The following is a 22,008-nucleotide window of genomic DNA, read 5'->3' as shown; positions in this document are numbered from 1 at the left end:
AGTCTGAGGCTGTGCCAGTTGTTTCACGCCAGGGGCTATGCACGGCCCGGGACCACAGCCCAGAGCTCTGCCCTGCTACTGGAGGATGGTGAGCTGGAGGCAAAGGGGAAGGTTGTGATTAAATGATTTTTTAAAAAATTCATGGAAAAAAATACCCAACGGGTTGTTAGGACCGAAGGAGTTTCAGTGATTTTTTTTTTTCTTTATATTTTTTTCCCCTTCAAAATTTTGAAAAAATACTCCTTTTCAGAACTACTCCTGTTTATAGGAGTTATATAGATGTTAAATCCATATGTAAAATATATCAGAGGATAGAGCTGAAATGTTGGTGTGGTTTTTTTTCTTAAAAATCATAGATTATAACCTGTAGCGGTGGGGTAATGGATGATAATTTGCTATGGAGACATCATTAACAATTGTAATTTTAATATTTCAGCTTTTGATACCTTTTAATGAAATTATACATTTTATTAAATACGTATTTATTTATGTAACTGTTAATTCATAAGTAATTTCACACCTTTTTTCTCAAGTCTCAGTCATTTTTGTTTGCTTGTGTTTTATAATTTTATGTGTAAGTCTGGAGTGCCAGAAAGGTGTTTTGAGCATTTGGGACCTAGTTCACCAACATGTTACTCCAATTCCAGTGTCATTGCAGGGTACTTTTAATTTGCACCGTGTTATACTTTGTTTCAATTTGAGCCAGTACTGTTACTAATGCTGAGATCGCTTCCTTTCCCCTTGCCATCCCCTGGAAAGCTTGGAAACTATGTTGAGAGTCCCCATTGTATGTTTCAGGATGGTTTCACGCCTTTGGCCGTAGCTTTGCAGCAAGGTCATGACCAGGTGGTTTCACTGCTGCTTGAAAATGATACAAAGGGAAAAGTCCGTCTTCCTGCCCTTCACATCGCTGCTCGCAAGGATGATACGAAGGCAGCGGCTCTGCTCCTGCAGAATGACCACAATGCTGATGTGGAGTCAAAGGTCAGTTGTAAAAAGAAAAAAGGTTTGATGCTATTAAGTACCGACCACATGTATTACATCCAGTGAAGATCTCCGTTGCTGTGGAGTATTTTGCTGCAGATTTACACGTACCTTTCTCCTGTAGTGTGTGATTGAGAATAACATTTTGTTTGCTTCCTTTTCCTTTTTCTCCCCCATTCCCCTTTTGTTTAAATCGGGGTTAATTTCTTCCTGTAGAAACTTTGCAAATGGAAAATAATAAGCACAATATTATTAGAATGATTCTCTTGCGAATGAAAGCTGCTCCTGCAGTGGTGTGCTATAGGTATTGTACAGTTAAGTCATTTGATTAGTTGTTTGTGCAATTGCTACTTTAAGAACTTTAGTAAACACGTAACAATGAGCCTTCAAAAATACTCGATCATTCAGCTTCCATTCAGTCGAGCTTCCTTTGTGTGTTGATTGTGCTGTCATCTGAGCTGCCATGCCACGTAGCAATCATGAAGCTTTTTGCATCCATATCACCAGTGGTGAACTAACCGTTCATTTTTTCCCCCTCTTTGCTTCCAAATGTGTTAACCTAGATGATGGTGAATAGAACAACAGAGGTATATATAAATATATATATGCATCATCACTCCTCCATGACTTAGTGCTGCTGCATCATTTCCTCCTCTTCCTTTTTGCACCGCCTTTTGTAGGATAGATACCTGCTTTAGATGAAATGAAGTAGCATGTGCTAGAGAAGACTGTAGTTTAGATACCAGGGCTTTCTGCAGCTGAAACTAGGGTTTAAAAGTAAGCGTAAGCGTTCTTGGGAACTAATTGCCATCACAAAAGAGCCATATTATGTAAGATGGAGTTTTCAGGGATTCTCACATAGTACATGTTTATCAGATGTGTTAAGAGCTGCAGACAACCCTGTCATGTTGTGCATCCAGGTCTGATTTTAGGCTTCTGCATGACACTTACCTTGATGGTGTCAGCAAATAGAATGATCTGAGAGTGGTTTTATACCCGCAAAACTCCCAAAGCAAGGCAGTGGCAGCTAGCATGGCTTGCTAACAATTTAGAAATGCATCTAGTTCCCATAAGGTTTCATACTTTGCAGGACTGATGGAATTGCTGCATGTTTTAGCATTATTTTAAAAGGAAGTAAAACTACTTAAATATGAAAATAAGTTGCTGAAGTAATTTTATCAGTAAGGCATCTTCTAATTAGGGTGGTAACTCATAGTGTCTGAGCATAACCCAGTGTGATTGCCCACAGTGGGAGACTGGTCTTTATGGTACTAACCCTTGGAAAAAAAAAATCCATATTAATCATTTAAAATTGTCTTTGATGATGTTTTCATTTGCATCCACTTTGAATTTATAAAAAACCGTTAGCAAGTATCATTAAATGACTTGTATCTGAACTTCTGCAAAGAATCTCTAAGAGATTGAACTTGCAAGACGGACATAATACTGATAACAGCTAGATATTTCTCATTAGAAATTAATTTTTTATAAAAGGCCGATTATTGCTTTAATACTCAAATGTTTTGCTGTTGTGTTTCTGGAATAACTGAAAGTTTTATCCTAGTTCTGGTCTTCTAGAATAATTATGTTAATTTTTTTCCCTCCTGCATAGCAATATGATTTTATTTAGACTCTCTGAGAGTCTAAAAATAAACGTCAGTGAGTGAAAACTAGTACAGAATTGGAATGGTGACTTGCAGCAGACTCCTATTACTAGCTTATGTCAGTGATGTGATACAAATTTTGGAGTACCAATGAAATACAAAATAAATAAGTATCTATTGGTTTTGTTTTGTTTTCCAGAGTGGGTTCACTCCCCTCCACATAGCTGCTCACTATGGAAATATCAATGTAGCTACATTGCTGTTAAATCGGGGTGCTGCTGTGGACTTCACTGCAAGGGTAAGTGTGAAATCTTACTCAGGCTTAGTTTGCTTTATCATCAGTTTGAAACACTTTTTCCACAAAGGTGTGGAAAGGTACATTGCTCTTGCCAGCTGACTGCTCTTGGTCTGTTACCGTACGGCATAAAGGGGGGTTCCCTGAGCTGCTGAACTGAACCTGAGCTCTAGTCCTCACCTTTGAAACTTCTGCTGTTTTCATAGTTCCAGAAGCGAAAGGCTTCCTTCCACCTGTAGCTTTAACATACGGCAGTCCCTGTTGAATTGTCCTCAATATGCAATTGCTTCCAGTGAACATGAAGTGCAGGTGTTACCGGTAAATAAAGCAGATGTGCCTTCACTGCATACACAAGAGTCAGACAATGCGTAAAGGAGGTCTAAGAAACTGGAGAGGTAGAAAATAAAATGAGGCATAGATGGAGGGGTGTTGATAATGGGAGCTGTATGGCAGAAGCCACAGTAGAATGGGGGAACTAGCCCTCCTGACCCTCTAAGCTGTGCACCAAAGTCACGATATGGCCCAGGGAGTGACAGGGTAGTTCCTCAGATGTATGAAAAAGGATTGAGAGCCAGGAGGGAAATGGTATGGGCTTTCCCAGTGTTTCCTTGGTTCGCTCTGGGCTGGGGGTGGAGCAGCTGACCAGTGGCTTCAGCTGTGCATTCTTGCTTGGGGAGTGGGTCCATCCTCCAACAGGCAGCTGGATGGCTCTGTGAGCCTGCTGCCAGCAGGGCCTTATCTCACAGCCTGGGCCAAAGTTTGACCATATCTGCTGTTAAGGGTTGGGTCTGTCAGAAGACTAAAGAGGAATATTAGAGTGAAAGAGTGTGGTCGGGGTAGGGAGGATGCGGGAACAACAAAATGTAAGCAGGAGAAGTGTATAGGACAGAAAATGACAGAGGCAAGGTATATATATAGTTGGAAGGGCAGGAAAATGAAATGTGTATGGACAGGGATACAGCAATATGAAGGGCAAGGAAGGAGATGGTGACAGGCATGAGACCAGAGACAAAAGAAAGGCAAATGCAGAGGTAATACAAAATTTAATGAGCCAGGGTGGACGGCTAGAAAATCGTAGGATAGAGAGGATGTGGGCAGAAAGCTGAGTGGGTGCCATGAGAGTAATGCAAGGCTTTAAGATGGGAAAAACAGGGAGAATGTTTAGGTGCATACAGCTAAAGAGAAAAGGGGCTAATATTCAAAATAGGTTAGTATTGGAAAATGCTGGAGCTAGAACTTCCTATTGAAGTTCTTAAAAATTTGTTTGCTCTTTAGCTTCTTCAATAATCCTTAGAAAATACCTATGGAATTTCTGCTGACAGACAGCCAGGAATGGTTGTCAGTACAGAAAGTGTGCAACAGAACATGGAAATGTGTTGAAATCCATAGTCGAAAACAGATCAAAGTCTTGGCTAAAAAATACATGTATTTCTCCTGTTGGTTTCTCTGACAAACTACCAACCAAGAAAGAGGAGGACCAGTCTATATTAGTTGTTCACTGGGTGGTGTATGTGATATGGTTATATTACCAAAAATAAAAAAAGCCCAAAAAAGCAAATACAATTTCAGGTTGTTCCAAGGTATTTCTGATATAGACAAAAACCCCCCACCCAAGAAACCAACCAACCATACACACACACACAAAAAAAAAAAAAAAACAACCAAAAAAACCCCCAACAAAACAAACTGAGGCTGTGCAAGAATTTGGCTCACCCAAACAAAGCCAGGGAGGAGATGTGGGAGTGGTCCCTAGGACAAGAGGGAGAGAAACTCAAGGGAGCAAGAACATTCAAACTGAAGCCAAATGCTGACATAAGAGTAAATAGGTATAAACTGGCCATGAATAAATGTTGTCTAGAAATGTAGATACTTAATATTAAGTATTAATAATTAATATTATTTAATAATTGTCAAATAATGTTAAATATAAGTAATGAGATTCTGGAGCGACCTTTCAACTGAAGTAGGAAAAGCAAAAAAACCCAATGTGTATTCAAGATGATATGTATGTGGGGAATTACGTGACATGGATAACTCAGCAGGTCCTTCTCAGAGATTTTGATCATATGTTGTGTTCATTATTTTTACAAGAGGAAAAGTACTGTACTACTGCTTAGAACATTTGCCACATAGCAAAAAGCAAAATGTAGTATTTTCTTTTACATTAGATAGTTTGTATATCTGAAAACTTGAACATTTTTATAGTTAAGGAACATATTTACATGCAGCAAAGTGTTGATGATAAGGACTGCAAGCCCATGAAAACAATGAAATATTATCACATTTATTTAGCATAGAATCTACTCTTTTACTTACAAGACTTCTCACATTTCACCCCCCTGAAAAAAAACTGGACAGTTCTTTTTTAGAGATTGTGATTAATAAGTGGAGTTGGTGGAGGGTGTGATAGAGCAGGAATAGATATTTTGAACAAAGACGGACCCAGAATGTTTTCCTTAAACTGTAAGTAAGAGTGCAGGTGAAAAGTATTGGTGCTGACCACTATTTATTCAACATAGCATCATTCAGTGATTTATTAATGAAGATAAATACCCAAAGATAAAAAATACTGTTATAAGGCATGAGCCAGTACCTACTAACGCTGGTGAGAAGAGTACTAGCAGATATTGGGTCAAGCTGATAGTAGACTATCAAAGGTAAGGATCAACTCTAATATATCCCCCACAAATGACATTTTCCAAATCACATTCATCATTAAGTGTATTTCATGTTATTGGTAAGAGAGGGATCCCAGGTTAGATCCACATGAAGCTCACAAGCTAAGGGTAGATTTGAGGGTTAAGGGTTTCTGGGAAGCTTCTGACTATGCATTCTTTGCTATTTTTGATAACATTGACCTCTTATTCCCAAGTCCTTAAACTGACCAAATTATAGCATGGAGGCATTTCCAATGGTCATAAGCTTTGGCAATTCAGTATTTGATAGACTCTAATCACAGGAGCAAGGAAGACAAATGGGGTCTTGGGTCAACTCTTTCCTGCTCAGAAACCATATTAGGGATTAGCAATGCTACTACATTAGCAATTAGCAGCATTTCATACCAGTACCACTAAATATCATTTGCCTGTGCTTGTTTTAATAAAATAATAAATCTTAGGCTTCAGCATCTCTGTTCTGGATTAGGGGTGCTGATGGAGAGCACGTCCAAAGTAGTAAGGCCATCCTCCCCTCCTTGTCAAGACCTGGAAATTCCAGGTTCTCCCTCCATTAGTTGTCATCGTCAGAGAGAGGCGGGATGCTCAGATAGCCGGGGAAGTGCAGATGCAATGACATCAGCCCGAAAGAGCAGCGGGCTGATGCTGTGACTCAGAGCACTGAACGGCTTGTTTGTGCTTGTGATAGCTGGGTGGGGGCGTCCGCAGAGCACATCTCTACTGTATGGTGGTTGCAAATCTAGATAAAGTAGTTGTGACAGAAGTAATTGTAGCATAAATAACAGTAATACGGAGTTGAATTTTATTCTTTAGTGCTTATCAGACTGCGGGTAACAAAGGCGCTTCACAGAAAGATGAGTTAGATTCTGGTAGAGCAGTGAATTTGTAAGCAAACGAAGCACCAGTGTAAGTTGAGTGTGAAGTACCATTATCAGCACCAAGTAACAGAACCCTCGCTTGATTCTTGATTACCCAAATTGCAAAACAGGTAGAGGTACTCCTAGAAGAGGTACTAACAATGGCCCATAGGTACAGCCTGCCCACTGCCACCTCATTGCCTCTTGTTTTAATTTCTGTAAACAATATCCACAATGTGCTATCTCCTCTCTGGAGGAAGGGCCCTTATGTGAGTTGTTGACAACCTAAGGCAAGCAACAGAGCAAAGATATGGAAAGGCTGTAACCCAGCTGAAATCATACTGTGTGTATGTACTGTAGCTTTCAGAAGTACAAAGAACAAACTGTAGGACGGAAGGGTGTCGAGTGCACTTTGTGCTTTTACAAACCATCAACCATTTTTCCTTTGTTCTTGTTGAATAAATATGAATCGACACTACTTGTCAGTGTCTCAATTCATGTTTAAACTATTTAGGCAAGTATCAATTCTGGGGAGAGATTTGAACAAGAGCAGACGATTATGGTAACAGAAGATGCTTGTGTGGATTGGGCAACATGAAAACAAATGCATGAGGGCAGGATAAATAGCCAGCTCCCACTATCAGTGTAGCTGGGGAAGGGTGGAGAAAATGTGAATTGACACGTAGGATGAAGGCAGAGCTCTGAGCTTTAAGGACAAGGGCAAGCGTGGTGAAAAGAGGAGCTGGTGAAAGGACATAAGAAAAAGAAGGGCAGACCTATGGCAAAGATCTCTTCCCCTGCTGTGTTTTCAGTGGGTTTCTGAGAGGCCTGAGGTTTCAGGAATGAAGGCAGGGAAAGACATGAGCTTGATGATGGCTCTCAGTTTGTGGGCAGGAGGTGAGCGGTGGTGCTGTACTGTAAGTAAATGATGTCCCCAGTGATATGCAGTAGCAGCTGCTCCCCTCACCAGTATACACCTGCCTGCTTCTCAGCTGTCATATACTCCCTTGTTCCCTTCTTTCACTGCATCTAAGAAAAATAGGCATAGCTCCAGGAGCTCTTACAGGTGTTACAGCGCTTGCCAGCCTGTGTACCTGCTGACCGTAGAGGCTGGGAGGGTTGGAAAGGTACCTGCTTTTGCTTTGCACTCTTTCCAGCCCAGCAACTGATTTCATGTCAGCTCTTCCACTGAACTGCGCTAGCAGTTCTGTGTCTGTGCTTTCTTCTCTAGCCTTGCTGCAAGTGCAGGAAAGATGGCATGACATGGAAAGTTCTGTGTGGGATGTATGGAGATCATTTCAGTAAATCAGCTTCTGATTCTCCTGATTCTGCCTGTTTACTGGGAGGCAGCTCCAACAGCCTTCGTAACCTTGGTCCAAGTGAAATAAGATCTCCTTATTGGGCTGGATGTTTGCTATTTTGTAATGAAGGAAAAATACTCATTCCAAATAGCTTGATTTCTTGGGCTCAAACTCAGCAATACACCTGTCACAATTACTGGCGGCGTATGTATGCATTGTAGCAGTAACAGGCATTATATGTCTATTCATCATCCTTTTTCTGTAGTACATCTTCACGTGCGTGGCTATGTTTCTCTGAAACCCTTCAAAACTAAAGAAATCCCTTCATTGCATCACCATATTTCCCTCTTACTTAATTGGGAGGTAGTCACATATGGGCTAAAAAAAGTGGAGGGAGAGAATAAAGAGTAACTGAGGGTGAAGTCAATCTCCTTTCATAGCTAGATTAACATGTCGGTGCAGTTGCTTTCACAGTCTTTCAGCTATCATTCTTCTGTCTGAGATTATCTTCCGGTGGAGAGATCTGTCTAGTGCAGGTGGGGAAATGCCTCTGAAGCTCCACTGGTGTCTGAAGAGCACAGTGGTTAGAAAAGAAGGAAGAAAGAAATTGTTTTCTAGCTTCCAGAACAACAGCTGAAAGAAACCTCTGTGACTCCCACATCCACTCTGTACTTGAACAAGTCAGAAGGTTCAGGTAGCGCGGGAATCCTCTACGTGAAGATGATCTCTGCCCATACCTTTCTTGCCAAAGCACATAGGAGGTTTATACTGTGCCATAAAACTGCATCCAACCCTCTGAACAGTCTTCCCGATACATAGCACTCCTTATTCTAGAGGAGATCTCAGTTCCACTGGGAGTGGGCTTTGCCTGCAGGAAGTCTGCTTACTGGAAGGTTGAGAAAGGATTTGGTAATTTTGAGAGGGTGGTGTGAGGACAACATGCATTAATGATGACCCTCAGGCTGAGGAGCAGAACACCATTAGCCCATCAAAAAGAGAAGGCAATATGTAAGTGACAGTAACATAAGAGAAAAACATCTTTTTATTTCCCTAGTGGTAGTTTGCCGTAACAATTCCTTTCTATATTCTTCCTTCTTTTCTTCCAGGATTCATTTTATATATCTCAAGCCTGAAGAAAGAAAAGTATATAAGCATACAAGAACTAAATTAGCACCATATAAGACTTATTAACATTAAGTAGAGGAGAAAAAAGCTGAAAAACTATGCACTGTTGTAAGGTTTCCTGGAAAGCTTCTGATTGTGTGTTTGTACCTATAATTTCTTTAATTTCTGGAAGTCCTATACAAGTCTCAGCAATCCCAGTAACTTCTACTAGAATATGTCTTTTCTCTCTGCAGGGGTTCTGCTGTGTTGTAGCTCCAATTCTGAATTGCAGAAAAATACAGAAGGAGAGAATATTGAGTATTTTCATACACAAATGTAGCGGCATAGTTGCGTATGACAATCTTCACATGCACAGTACAATTTTCCCCCACCCTGGTAATAGTGGTAATATCCATGCAGTGTTGTTGATGACAATTCCAGTATACAACAACCAACATTATGCTCCTTCTTGAAGAATCCCTAATGATGGAAGGGTTTTCAAGACTTTATAAGAAATTTCTGCTTTGGCAGTCTGTCTAGTTTCAGCTTCTGTTTTATTCACACATACTTTGTCAATGTTAAGCTCTTCCCAGAGTCTGCTCTCAGTTGAGAACTGAGAAGGACTCTCTTACTAAACTCCAAGTTAATCTGAGCATTTTGGTAAGAAACTGTGTTCTTTAAAAAAAATCAAAGATAAAGAAGTGACATTTTTCTGTTTAAAACTATACTCCACTGAGGGGCTGGGAGGAGAGCTCAGAGGTGGAGGTAAATTCTCTCATTGGTAGTAAGGAGAAATACCAAGTCCCCATGATGCTGGCAGTGAGTCTTCACAGTCCCTCCGTGACCTGCTAGTCAGTCAGCATTTAAAACAATGCAGCGTATGACTAGGAGAGGTTTACCCTTTTTTGTGTGTGCTTTTTTTAAAAACGTACACTTCAAAGCCCAATATGATACTGTAAGTGCAAACATTTATTTTTTTTTATTTATTATTAGCATCCTTATGCTTGTAAACTCAGGCTGTCTGATGGGAGAAAGTGGCAGTCCCATAGGACAGCATAGCATACCAGCAACCAGGGGGAATACCTCATTTTCTAAATGCATTAAAATAAAACTTTAAAGATGTACTGTACTTGCAGTCTGTCAATTTTAATTTTTTCCCTTATTTTTTTCTGACTTCCTAACCATTCGTGTTGCTGATTTGTAATAGTAAGAAGTAATTCTGACTGCTGTAGTGAACTTGTAGTGGATAATGCCATATGTCAGAGGGGAGCTGATCTCATTTCAGATAGGAAATGTAGGTGGCTTATTGCTTGGCACAGGATAACTAAAAGTTTTTTGAATTTTCTTGTGAAAATTTCAGAAGTGTCTGAAAGGACTTAGTGTTTTCTCTGATCAGGCACAAGCAAAAGCCAGTGAATGTAAAAGCAGGTCACTCTTCACCCATCGCATTTCTGGATGTTGTGAGACTTTGAAGAAAGGCACAGGCCCTCTGTGAGATGGTGGTGGCTGCAGCAGGCAATGGATAGAGATAAAGGGAAAAAAGCCATCCACAATGTTCTGAGGTATAGAAAAAAAAATGTGCACGCATCTAATCTGTCACACTTTACACTACATAGTTTCAGAGTACTTCAAGTTTCGTACCCCAGGAAATCTGCCAAGAGGGGGAGGAAAGGCTATGTGCTAGTTCGTAATCCTATGAGCATTTATTGCATAGTTTTAGGTTGCTACTCTCGCAAGTTATTTCATATTCCCTGTAGAATTTGTTAACCCTCAAGTTGAATGGCAAGTTGGATCCTAGTGTCAAGGGGTCTACCTGAGACATTATCCAGCATTTGATATTTCAACAGCGAGGGCAAGAGGCACTCCAACAGATATTCTAGATCTGAACCACATCTTTTAATGGCAATGTTTTGAAGGCATTTCAGCTTTATTACTGCAGGAAAACATCTTCAAAAGTTTCCTGATTTATTATTCTATCTTAAGAACAAAGGGAGAAATTTATAGAAGATCAAACAGATAAAAATAGACTGAAAAGACAGCAGATGCTGTTGATTTAGTGAAGAATTCAGAACCTTATACTTGGTGGCTATATTGTTTGCTGATACCACAGTTTTAGTGTTAATAACCTACACCCAAGCTGCGCATATTGTGAAGCTTTTTTATCTCTAGTTTCTTGTGACAAGTACAAACAACTGGATTTTGAGTTGCTTGCTTTACCTTTTGTCATCAGAAACATTAATGATGATGACGTCTGAGGTTTATTCATTACTCAGTTTACATTCTTAATTGCCAGATGAGAGATGGGAAGGGGCTATATGCATGATACGTCTAGATATAATCCTTTAAGCCTTGGCACAACACAGTATTGACCAAAGACAAGTTGCTTGCCCTGAACTTCAGCATGCAATTATTCAAGCATTCACATAATGCATCTCTTCAACTGCGTGGAGTCAGAACTCTCAGCCAGAAGAATTATTACCAGTAAAAGCTTAAATAGCTAAATGGCAAAATTAAATTCTCAGTAGAGATCTGTCCCCTCTTTTTTCTCCCCTTCATTTCCCCACAACGTTTTCCTGAGCTGTTAGGGCTGAAAAAGGCTAAACATGCTTTTTCTTTTTTGTCTCTTAATTCTTTTTATGAACTGTCTGAATAGGTTAGTAGAGTACGACAAAAACTGCATCCTCCTTTCCAGAGAGCGAGTGCTGCAGTGCTCTTTTCCCAGGAAAGAGGAGCTGAGTTTGATCATCCATAAGGACAGATATTTCACTGGGCATATAGGGATTCATTTGCTTGATTTCTTCTGCTCAATTCATTATTTCAGGGTTAGCTGTCTGTAGTTGGTTTTCCTAACAAACTGTGTCTAAAGTGATCATATCCTTTATCCATCCATCTCGTCCTAACGTGAACTTACTGCTGCCTATTTTCAACTAAATGTAACTCAAGGTTTCAAGATCCTAGGGACATTAAATTTATACGTTTTTCTTGAAGACAAGTGATCAAATGGAGGAAAGATGGATTGCTAGCTCTCCAGCTTGCAGAAGTGCTCGCCCCTGTCAGAAGCTGAGAGAGAACTGCACTGTCCTGATAGTTTCAGGACTAATCAGAAACATGAAGATCGTTTGAACAGGACTTATTTTTGAACATAAAAATGGACTTTTAGGGTTTTTTTCCCTGTTGCAAGCAAACAGTGTGATCTAAACCTTAACTGCTAAATGGAAGTCATCTCTTCTGGAGTTGAGGTGTGTATCTGCCAGCAGTCATCCATCCACTCTAGAATCAACTCTCCTTCATTTAAGGCAACAGGAGCTTTGAACGATTGGACTGGCAAACAATTAGATCCAAAGTGCACATTCTTATGTGGATGTACCATCCCCTGTTCTGCACTAGATTGATTTAGCTTAGTGTTAAGATGAACGAGAACCAGACTTCTAATATGTATTTGTCTTAGCTTTTGTAATGCTGTCCCTTCCTCCTCTATTTCTTTATTGATGCTTAGAAAAGGTATTTCTTCTAGTCTGTGCATGGTGCAGTAAATTCATAGAACCATAGAATACCAGGTTGGAAGGGACCTCAAGGATCATCTGGTCCAACCTTTCTTGGCAAAGGCATGGTCTAGACAAGATGGCCCATCACCCTGTCCAGCTGAATCTTAAAAGTGCCCAGTATTGGGGAATCTGCCACTTCCCTGGGGAGATTATTCCAATGGCTGATTGTTCTCGTAGTGAAAAATTTTCCTCTTGTGTCCAGTTGGAATCTCCCCAGGAGTAACTTGTACCCATTACCCCTCATCTTTTCCATGTGACTCCTTGTAAAAAGGGAGTCTCCATCTTCTTTGTAGCCACCCTTTAAATACTGGAACATGGTAATAAGGTCTCCCCTAAGCCTTCTTCTCTCAAGGCTGAACAAACCCAGTTCTCTCAGCCTTTCCTCATACGTATGACAGGCTTCCCAGCCCTTTGATCAACTTGGTGGCCCTTCTGTGGACCCTCTCCAGCCTATCCACAGCTTTTTTTGCATAGCAGGGACCAAAACTGAACACAGTATTCCACATATGGCCTGACAAATGCTGAGTAGAGTGGGATAATGACTTCTTTACCTCTGCTGATGATGCCCTTGTAGATGCAACCCAGCATCCTGTTGGCTTTCTTTGCCGCAACAGTGCACTGTTCACTCAGATTGAGTTTGGTGTCCACCAGGACCCCCAGGTCCCTTTCCACAGAGCTGCTTCCCAGACAGGTAGATCCCAGTCAGTGCTGCACTCCTGGATTATGTTTTCCCAGGAGTGTAAGGAGACCTTCCACTTGTCCTTGTTGAACTTCATAAGGTTCTTGTTAGCCCGCTCTTCCGGCCTATCCAGGTGTTCCTGCAGGGTGGCTCTCCCTTCCACAGTGTCCACTTCCCCACTCAGTTTGGTATCAGCAAAATTCCTCAGGGTACACTTGATCCCATCATCCAGATTACTTATGAATATATTAAACAGTGTTGGGCCCCATACAGATCCCTGCAGGACCCACTTGTGACAAGTTGCCAGTCTGAAAAAGGTATTTACCACCACCCTCTGGGTGCAGCCTGTCAGCCAGTTCCCCACCCACCACACAGACCACTTGTCTAGGCTGTAACGCATCAGTTTCTCTGGGAGGAGGGCTGTGGGGAATTGTATTGAAAGCCTTGGAGAAATCCAGGTAGACCATGTCCACTGTTCACCCCACATCAACCAAGGTTACTTTGTTGTAGAAGGCAATCAGATTTGTCAAGCATGATTTGCCCTTGGGGAATCCATGCTGGCTCTTCCCAGTCACGTGCTTAATTTGACCTGTGATAGCACCCAGGAAGATTCATTCCATAACTTTCTCAGGGATTGGAGTAAGACTAACAGGCCTATAATTTCCTGGATCCTCCTTTAAGCCATTCTTGTAGACAGGGATGACATTAGCCTTCATTGGCCTTATCTTGGTTTGGAGGTCAGTAGCAGATGCCTACTGTAAGATCCCTCTTGGAGATGACCCCTCTGATTATTATTAGTTACTAAATTATTAGTACTAAATTATTTTGACATATTAATGGGGCACTAAGGTTTATTAGACTGTGTTAACCTCATTGCCAGTCAAGCCCAGCAAGTGGAAAAAGGTGGTCCTTCAGTCTAAATTACCTGCAGTACCCTTAACTTGAAGACATAAAAGTTATTTCCTTTACTGTTTTTTCTCAGGAAAGTAGAATTCATCTCTCTCCCTCTGACCCCAGTAACATCTTTCCTCCTGGGAAGAGATGAAAAGCAGAAAGTACCTCCTGATGATCATTTTTCTCCTCTTTTTCTGTCCTCTTTGTGGCTGATAAAGTAATATACTGACCCCATACTATATCCAATGTCAACTCCCAGTCAAGTTGAATGAATTCTTTTTTTCAAAACCAACTTACAAATTACAGCTTAAGCGATCAGACGGTTTTACATCCCTGGAAGGATTAGGCATAGTTTACTTCTTGTTTAATGTGCTAAGCATCTTTTTGTTTTACTTCATTTTTTAAAGAAATGAGAAGTTACCCTGCAATAGTAGTCACTTTGAGGCTCTAATGATCATTAACAGTGGAGAAAGAAGCTCTGTCGTTTCATCTGGCTAAAAAAAGAAAAGAAAGAAAGAAAAATGTATTTTATCCCTGTGATAATATTAATTAATACTTTCTAGTAGCTGTGAGTTAGCTTCATAGTGAAATTTTGTGTAAATGAAAATGTAGCAAGACCGGCTTAGGTACTCAGCGTTATTATTAAGCTGTGAGTCAGCTTGTCACACCTGAGAGGGGATTTTTTTCAGTGCTGGTTTTCTGTCACTCCACTCACCTGCAGTTTTGAGGAAGCACTATTTAACGGTCTGTTGGCCAGGCAAGACGCTTGTACCACTCTCCAGCTATTCAAGGTGATGGGTGCCTTTCTGATTCAGTCAGCCATAGGACACATGCTCACTAAAATTTACTGCTTTCTGCTCGGTCATGGAGAAGCTGGTTTTACTCAGCCAGCTGTTTGTGCTGCCCCTGAATACACAGAAACGTGTTCTTTAAAAAGTCTATTTGTCTTCGTACAGTAGCTGCATGCTCTATTTAAATCCTTTTATTTTTACTTGGCTCCATACGATCAAATACATACAGGATGTGGCCTTCATACGCTGCAAGATAAAGGATTCATCAGAGCATGAAGAAATGTCCTCGCTCCATCTTGTTAAAAAAGTGTGTTTGTGCGCGCAGACATCAGTTATGTAACTGTCCCCGGTGCGCAGCGTCGCTGCACGATGCTGGCCTGCCAGGCACCGTGTGTGTGTGTGGGGGGACGGGACGGGACATCTACACGCATTTACAGTCTCACTCGAAGTACAGTGTACGTCAATTAGAGGAACAAATTTGGTAGGTGAAATTAGTGAGGTAGGTGAAATTAGTGATGTAACTGAAACAAAGGTGCTTATGAGGCTTTCGGAACTCACAGATAATGTTCAGAAATAAACAGTACGGGCATCTTGTCACTTTTGAACTAGACCTACAGTTGTAATGGTTTTGTTTATTTTCTATGGCTCCTACAAGGCCAATGAAGTTGTGAGGTATGAATCCTTATCCTTATGTGCTCAGAAACAACCATAGCTGAATTAAATTGCTAGAGTTTAGTCAGTGAAATTGCATAAATTTAACTCTTATACAAAAGCTGAAAACTGAGGCACAATTATGTCTTCTTGTAACGCCAACCACAACTTGACTGTCTTCATAATATATATGTTGAGGTATCAGGCCAGTAATTCACATGTGTGAGTAAACGCAGCTTCCCTTTGCTTTCATGCTCCCAGGGAAACAAAACTGCGATATGCTTTAGCAAATTGGGTATAAATCATTCTGTGAGCAAACTGATCACGGAGTCCATGAAAGGAAGATATATGGATATATATGGATATTTACTTTCTTTTTTTTTTTTTTCTTCCGCAGAATGATATCACGCCGTTACACGTTGCATCGAAGAGGGGAAATGCAAATATGGTCAAACTCCTACTTGATCGAGGAGCTAAAATTGATGCCAAAACAAGGGTAAGCTTAAGCATGACTGCTGTGAGGGACTGTGTGGAATTCTTGCCTCTGACCTGTTAGTTGCGGTGCAGCTTAAATCATTCATCTTCCTGGCAGGCTACCATAGCTGCACTGCATTTCTTTGTTATAAAATGGCTGCAGTAGGATGCTAACAATTTACATCTCTTGAAGCAGTGTGGGAAATGCCATGTATGGCAAAGCTCAGAATGAACAATTTTCCTTGTTCTCTGTAGAGCATTTAATTAGGAGCTGCTTCTAGCTATTTGGGGGTAGAGGTGAACGTATAGGAAAATACTAAGACAAGAATTCGATTCAGATATTTCATAATTTGAATGCTAAAAGAGTAACTTTGAACTGCAGTGTGTGTTTGCCTTTCGTTATCCACAGGGCAGTGACAGAGAGCACGGCGCTGTTGCTGAGTGTCATGCAGCTCAGCCTCTGTCTGACTGGGTGCTTAGCTGCTGGCTTGGATTTGTCGGCAAACCTGCTGGGCGTAGTGAGGATTTCCATCAGGCTGACACCTAACTCTATCCACTGAGTGACTTAGAAGCGCAATGCATATGGTTATATCTAATTGCTGTATTTCCTTACACAGTGGCAAAAAGGGAAGGCAAAAGTTCAAATGTTTGGAACTAGTTCTAGACCTAGAACTAGTGGCGCTGTCATGGCAGTCTTTGCAACACACTCCTGTGCGTGTGAGATAACCCTCAGGAGCTGTGCCTGTAACTTTTTGCAATTGTCATTTTCTTGAAATAATAACTTATTACCCATCCATCTTCCATTTTTAATTCTGTACAATTTCTACCACAGAATCACAGAATAGTCAGGGTTGGAAGGGACCTCTGGAGATCATCTAGTCCAACCCCCCTGCCAGAGCACGGCCACCTACAACAGGTCGCACAGGATAGCGTCCAGGCGGGTTTTGAACATCTCCAGAGTGGGAGACTCCACAACCTCTCTGGGCAGCCTGTTCCAGTGCTCCACTACCCTCAAAGTGAAGAAGTTCCTCCTCATGTTAAGATGGAACTTCCTATGTTCAAGCTTGTGCCCATTACCCCTCGTCCTATCAATGGGCACCAATGAAAAAAGACTCCTCCCATCCCTCTGGCATCCTCCCTTTAAGTATTTGAAAGCATTAATAAGATCCCCCCTCAGTCTTCTTTTCTCTAGACTAAAGAGACCCAAGTTCCTCAGCCTTTCCTCATATGAAAGATGTTCCAATCTCCTAATCATCTTTGTAGCCCTTTGCTGGACCATCTCCAGCAGATCCCTGTCTTTCTTGAACTGGGGAGCCCAGAACTGGATGCAGTACTCCAGGTGTGGCCTCACCAGGGCAGAGTAGAGGCGGAGGATGACCTCCCTCGACCTGCTGGCCACACTCTTTTTGATGCACCCCAGGATGCCATCGGCCCTCTTGGCCGCCAGGGCACATTGCTGGCTCATGGTCATCCTGTTGTCCCCCAGGACTCCCAGGTCCCTTTCCACAGAGCTGCTCCAGGAGGTCAGCCCCCAACCTGTACTGATCCGTGGGGTTATTCCTCCCCAGATGCAGTACCCTACATTTACCCTTGTTGGATTTCATTACGTTCCTCTCTACCCAACTCTCCAGCCTGTCCAGGTCACGCTGTAAGGTGGCACAGCCTTCTGGCGTGTCAGCCACTCCTCCCAGTTTCATGTCATCAGCAAACTTGCTGATGGTACACTCTATCCCTTCATCCAGATCATTGATGAATATATTGAACAGGACTGGACCCAGTACTGACCCCTGAGGGACACCACTTGTTACTGACCTCCAACTAGACTCTGCACCACTAACCACAACTCTGAGCTAACATAGACTCTGCACCACTAACCACAACCCTCTGATTCTACCAGAATCATTCTAAACAAAACAAAGGTATAACCTAAGAATATTTTTTTTCCTATGGTTATTACTGTATCCAGAGGTTTCTGTTTGATTTTCCAGCATTTCAGCAGTCTCTGAGATATCCTGCAGTGCTTGTTGAGGCACATCCATATTTTTTATTTCTGTGGCAAATTCAGAAACTGGGTCAATTTATTTTGTCATCTCTTCACTCTCTCCACATGTTTTTCTTTATTACTTCTTCTATTTTATCTTTAGAAGTCAGTCATGGTTTCTTTGTAAAAAGTTGCTGGTTTTTCTAATTGGGATACATGGAAGAAATGACTTTTCAAGGATGTGAACTGTGGGTATAATTTCTGGACTAAAATACCTGCCTCCTACGTGCTACATGGGGGCTGCCAGGCTGAGGGGTGTATGCCTACCATGTGGTGGGGAGGGCCACATTTTGGTGACGTGACAGATGTGCAGTTGGTCAGAGCATGGAGAGAGGCACGTGGTATGGGACTACTTACTTTCTCTCTGCAAGCATTTATATGGCCCACTGCAGCCAAAATGTTGAGGACCACTACTTTAAATAGCTGGAGTCCAGCTTGTTCTTTTCTTTTAGTTATGAAAATTCATGGTCTGCTTCATTTTCTGTATCACAGACTCCAGGGTCAGACAATAGGATAATTTAAATAACTAAAAATACAGACTGGGGTGGAAACAGGATCCAGGAAGAGGGCAGAAGCATTAACAGTTCCTGAATCTGGCAGAGCTTCCCAGTGAGGCAAAAGGCAAAGGATGAGCGTGTTTCACGAAGTGGTGGTTTGTTTTTTCTGGCTTCGCCCAGATACTGCCTGTTTCCCCAAACACCCATCCTCTCCATAAATCAAAAGGGATTTGCATAACGTCTCCTGCTTGTGCTGTACGTGTGTCACTTATCGTTGCACTTCTCTGCATTACCAGAGGCATCATTTTCTGGCAGTTAGTGACTAAGTGGAAGTTTTGCTCCCGACGACACTGACTCATCCTGGCAAAGGTTTACCAGCCTGTGGTCTGGGTGTCGTCTGCCTCTGCCAGGGAGACTCACAGAACCAAGCAGGCAGCTGCAGGATTGAGAAAAGGGAAGAGCATCACTGGATTGGATCAGGAAGGATTTAGAAATCAATAGGAGAAACAATAGAAGGCTGAGAGTAATGTGGTGCTAGATGAAGAAAGGACGTTGTTTCAGGAGTGTCTGTCTAATTCTCACATTCAATAGCAAAGAATAATTTCTGTGAGCTGTTATAACATGTTTCTGCTAAATCTTTTTTGTTATTCCTACCTGACCCAATGTTGGTTTTTCACGACAGAGAAATTAAGGCATGTCAACTTTGCAGTAATTTCATTTTTTTTTAAGCCCCGTTCTTCTTGTAATGTCCAAAACATAGAATGGCCTTAAAATAATACAGGATGACAAAACCTTCAGTCATACCCTTTTGTGACACCATCACTACCACTGAACGTATTGAAAGGCAAAGAGCAGCCAAGGCTGTCTTTTCTGATACATGTGTCATGCCTATCAGCTGGATGCCCAGTCAGAGCCCAGCCTTGTGGTGTTCTGCGAGGGCAGGTACAGGTGCTGAATGCACACACAAATTGATGAACAGATGGGATTTGCACATGAAAATTAGTGAGATTTATAAGATTTATAAACGAGAGACTGCTCTCTTTTTTTTTTTTTTGTGTGCATGAGTTGTTTTTGTTTTTTTTTTTTTTTTTATTATTATTTTAAGAGGTTTTAAAGACATGAGCAGAAGTTTTTTTGTTTAATTAAAATAGATTTTTGTCTCGGACATCATGATATTATTTAATGCAAATGTTGGTTATGGAGCACAAAATACCTCCTTAAAGGTGAATGGCAAAGGTTCTGCACTCACATGAAAGGACAAAAATTCTTGAAAATTGCTTGTTTCTTTTGCTCAGAGGCAGAAATTCGTAGGCCATTGTTTCTCCTGTATCAGGTCTGTAATTGACCTTTAAATGAGTATGCAGACGATACTGTGTTTGTTGTTGACCAAACACTAACAGGGCAAGGATTTGCTATGCTGACTCTTAAGTGGGACAGATTTAGCTATTCAGCTGTCATTTTGTGATCTGTTCCTGCAGTCCATTCCCTGTATGGGGTACTGGAAATATGCTCCACATAATGTCTATTTTTATTTTTCACAAACATAATAATTTTATAGATAAATTCATATAAAGACTTTCTTGCATATTAAATAACTTGGGGTAATGATTTCTTTTCCTTAGTCATTTCCATGAGCATTTTTGTTTGCTGCTGGCAGATGGTCCTGGAAACTGCAGTGCTGAAGTACTGCACAAAAGGTTGATGTGAAAGGCTAAATCCTTATCCTGTTTAAATTATTGTAAAAGTCATCCATGGGTGCCCAATTTCTCTATATTCATTAGGACTAGGATTTGATGAGCGCCGTAAATATTGTTGCATACCTGCAAATTGCAGTTAGGAGTTGAAATAACGCGTAGGCATATGAGGTTATTTCCAAAAATGATCTTACAACTATTTTGAGGCTCAGCCATCTCTTTTTTTTTTTTTTTTTTTTCCTTTCAGTTCATGCTTATGCTGCGTTGTTTATTTTAACCAGCTGTTTATCTTCTCTCTGTCCTTTTTTCATGTGAGACGTCTAGCAGCTGGGACTTGAGGCTTTGTACTGAATTCTTAAGGGTACTGCTCAAAAACTATGTGCTGCTTTTGTCCATCCAAGACAGCTTTTATCATTCAGGTTTTTAACTAACATTCTAAGCAAAGACCTATTAATGCCTCATGTAACGTGTTTACTGAATGTTGCCCTAATTATTTTTTCCTCTGTCTTCCAGAAAAGACTTTAAAAAATAAAGTTTAATTAGAGAGGTTGATTAAATTAGCTTGATTTGCTTTGGTTGTCTAAGACTGCATATGCCACAGTGAATTTGTCTGAAGCAGGCAGCAAGCAAGTTTTAGCCTGGATTAACAATAAGTGTTTGTAATCTTCGTTCTACTGATTTTGCAGCTGTATAACAGGCCAGCACTCATATCTGCATGAAAACATGTGGGATATGCTCTTTTAAGTTGCATCAGATCATATATAAGCTGCTCCAGAAAAGCCATGTGTATTAAGATAGAAAATAACTACAAGAATAACGCTGACTTGGCACTCTAAGTGCACTTTGCATGTGTAGGAAGAGCAAACCTCATTTGTTGCCCTATTGTACAAAAAGGGCAGTTTGCAATAGTGCCAATGAAGTGAAGAAATCAGGAGACTTACAGCATGGAGGGATTATGAGATACAGAGCCCTGCTTGGCTGAAGAACGTGCATGGAGAGTCACTAAGCAGTGATGGGGATGATGAACTCTGGAGGCAGCAGTAATTGCTCCCCTGGGGAAGCACACCTTCTACCTCAGGCTCAGGGGAGTGGAGTGCCTGTCGTGCTCCTGCCAAGGCCACAGACAGGCTTTGGGATTTGGCTGAAAGTCTGACTAGCTCTTGCTGAATATTTGCACCACAGTTAAGTTTTTACTGGGTGTTGTGCTTAATTTCATTGCTGATAGCCTGGGTTGAAGCTGATGCTCGCTGATGTGAGAGTTGTGGTACTGAGGCTACCATGGGGTACAGCCCAGAGGATCCCATTGCGTGAGGGAAATCCTGGGTGAGCGTTAACAGGGAAGGGGTAGCTGGGGAGCACAGGGAGGCTGGTCTGTGCTTACCCATGCTATTCAGGGGGCCCTTAGAGCCACATGTGCTGGCAGGGAAACACGCTGCAGCAGGGACGCCCAACTGCCCGCACCGTCATCTGCTAACCTCAAGCCAGTTGTGAACCCAGTTTAACAAAATCGGAGAGCTACACAGGTATCTGAGCCTCAACAGGAACCAGAAACAGTGCTTAGATCTCATTTATTGGGGGGGTGGGGGTAGTGGTGTTTGCAATAAAAGCTAAAGAAAGAGCAGCAGCCCCAGAGATGGGTGAGGAATGCTTGTGGGAAGCTTGTGCCTAAGCAGAACTCCTTTTGTTGTCCTGCTGGCTTTGCTGGAGCTGCTCTCAGGCTCTCTGGAGGGATAGATAATACAGATGATATGATTTATCATGTCAGCGCATACTTAGAGAGTCCTTAATCTGCAGATTATTGTCATAATCGTTTGTAATGTTTTTTCTGAGCCATTGCAGGCTATCATATTAAGGCAAGTTTGCTTCCTAATACACGTAATATATTTTACGCTTCACATAGTATAGTCTGTATGAACAGTAAA

At 41.4% G+C, this 22,008-nt stretch overlaps 1 protein-coding gene across 1 annotated transcript in view; it reads left to right on the top strand.

Annotated features, from left to right (window-relative positions):
• Positions 1 to 22,008, top strand: part of ANK3 (ankyrin 3) — a gene marked incomplete at its 5' end in the record, with an annotated part of 210,121 nt that overhangs the window by 66,568 nt on the left and 121,545 nt on the right. The window contains 3 exons of the mRNA XM_082486798.1: positions 799 to 984; positions 2,788 to 2,886; positions 15,778 to 15,876. Of these exons, the coding sequence (XP_082342924.1) occupies positions 799 to 984; positions 2,788 to 2,886; positions 15,778 to 15,876 (384 nt within the window). The remainder of the gene's footprint in view (positions 1 to 798; positions 985 to 2,787; positions 2,887 to 15,777; positions 15,877 to 22,008) is intronic.

This window comes from Vanellus vanellus (genome assembly GCF_965231255.1).
Source record: "Vanellus vanellus genome assembly, chromosome: 7".
In the NCBI taxonomy this organism is placed as follows: Eukaryota; Metazoa; Chordata; class Aves; order Charadriiformes; family Charadriidae; genus Vanellus; species Vanellus vanellus.
Note: the sequence above shows the minus strand (reverse complement) of the source record. Positions and strands in the feature narration are given on the sequence as shown.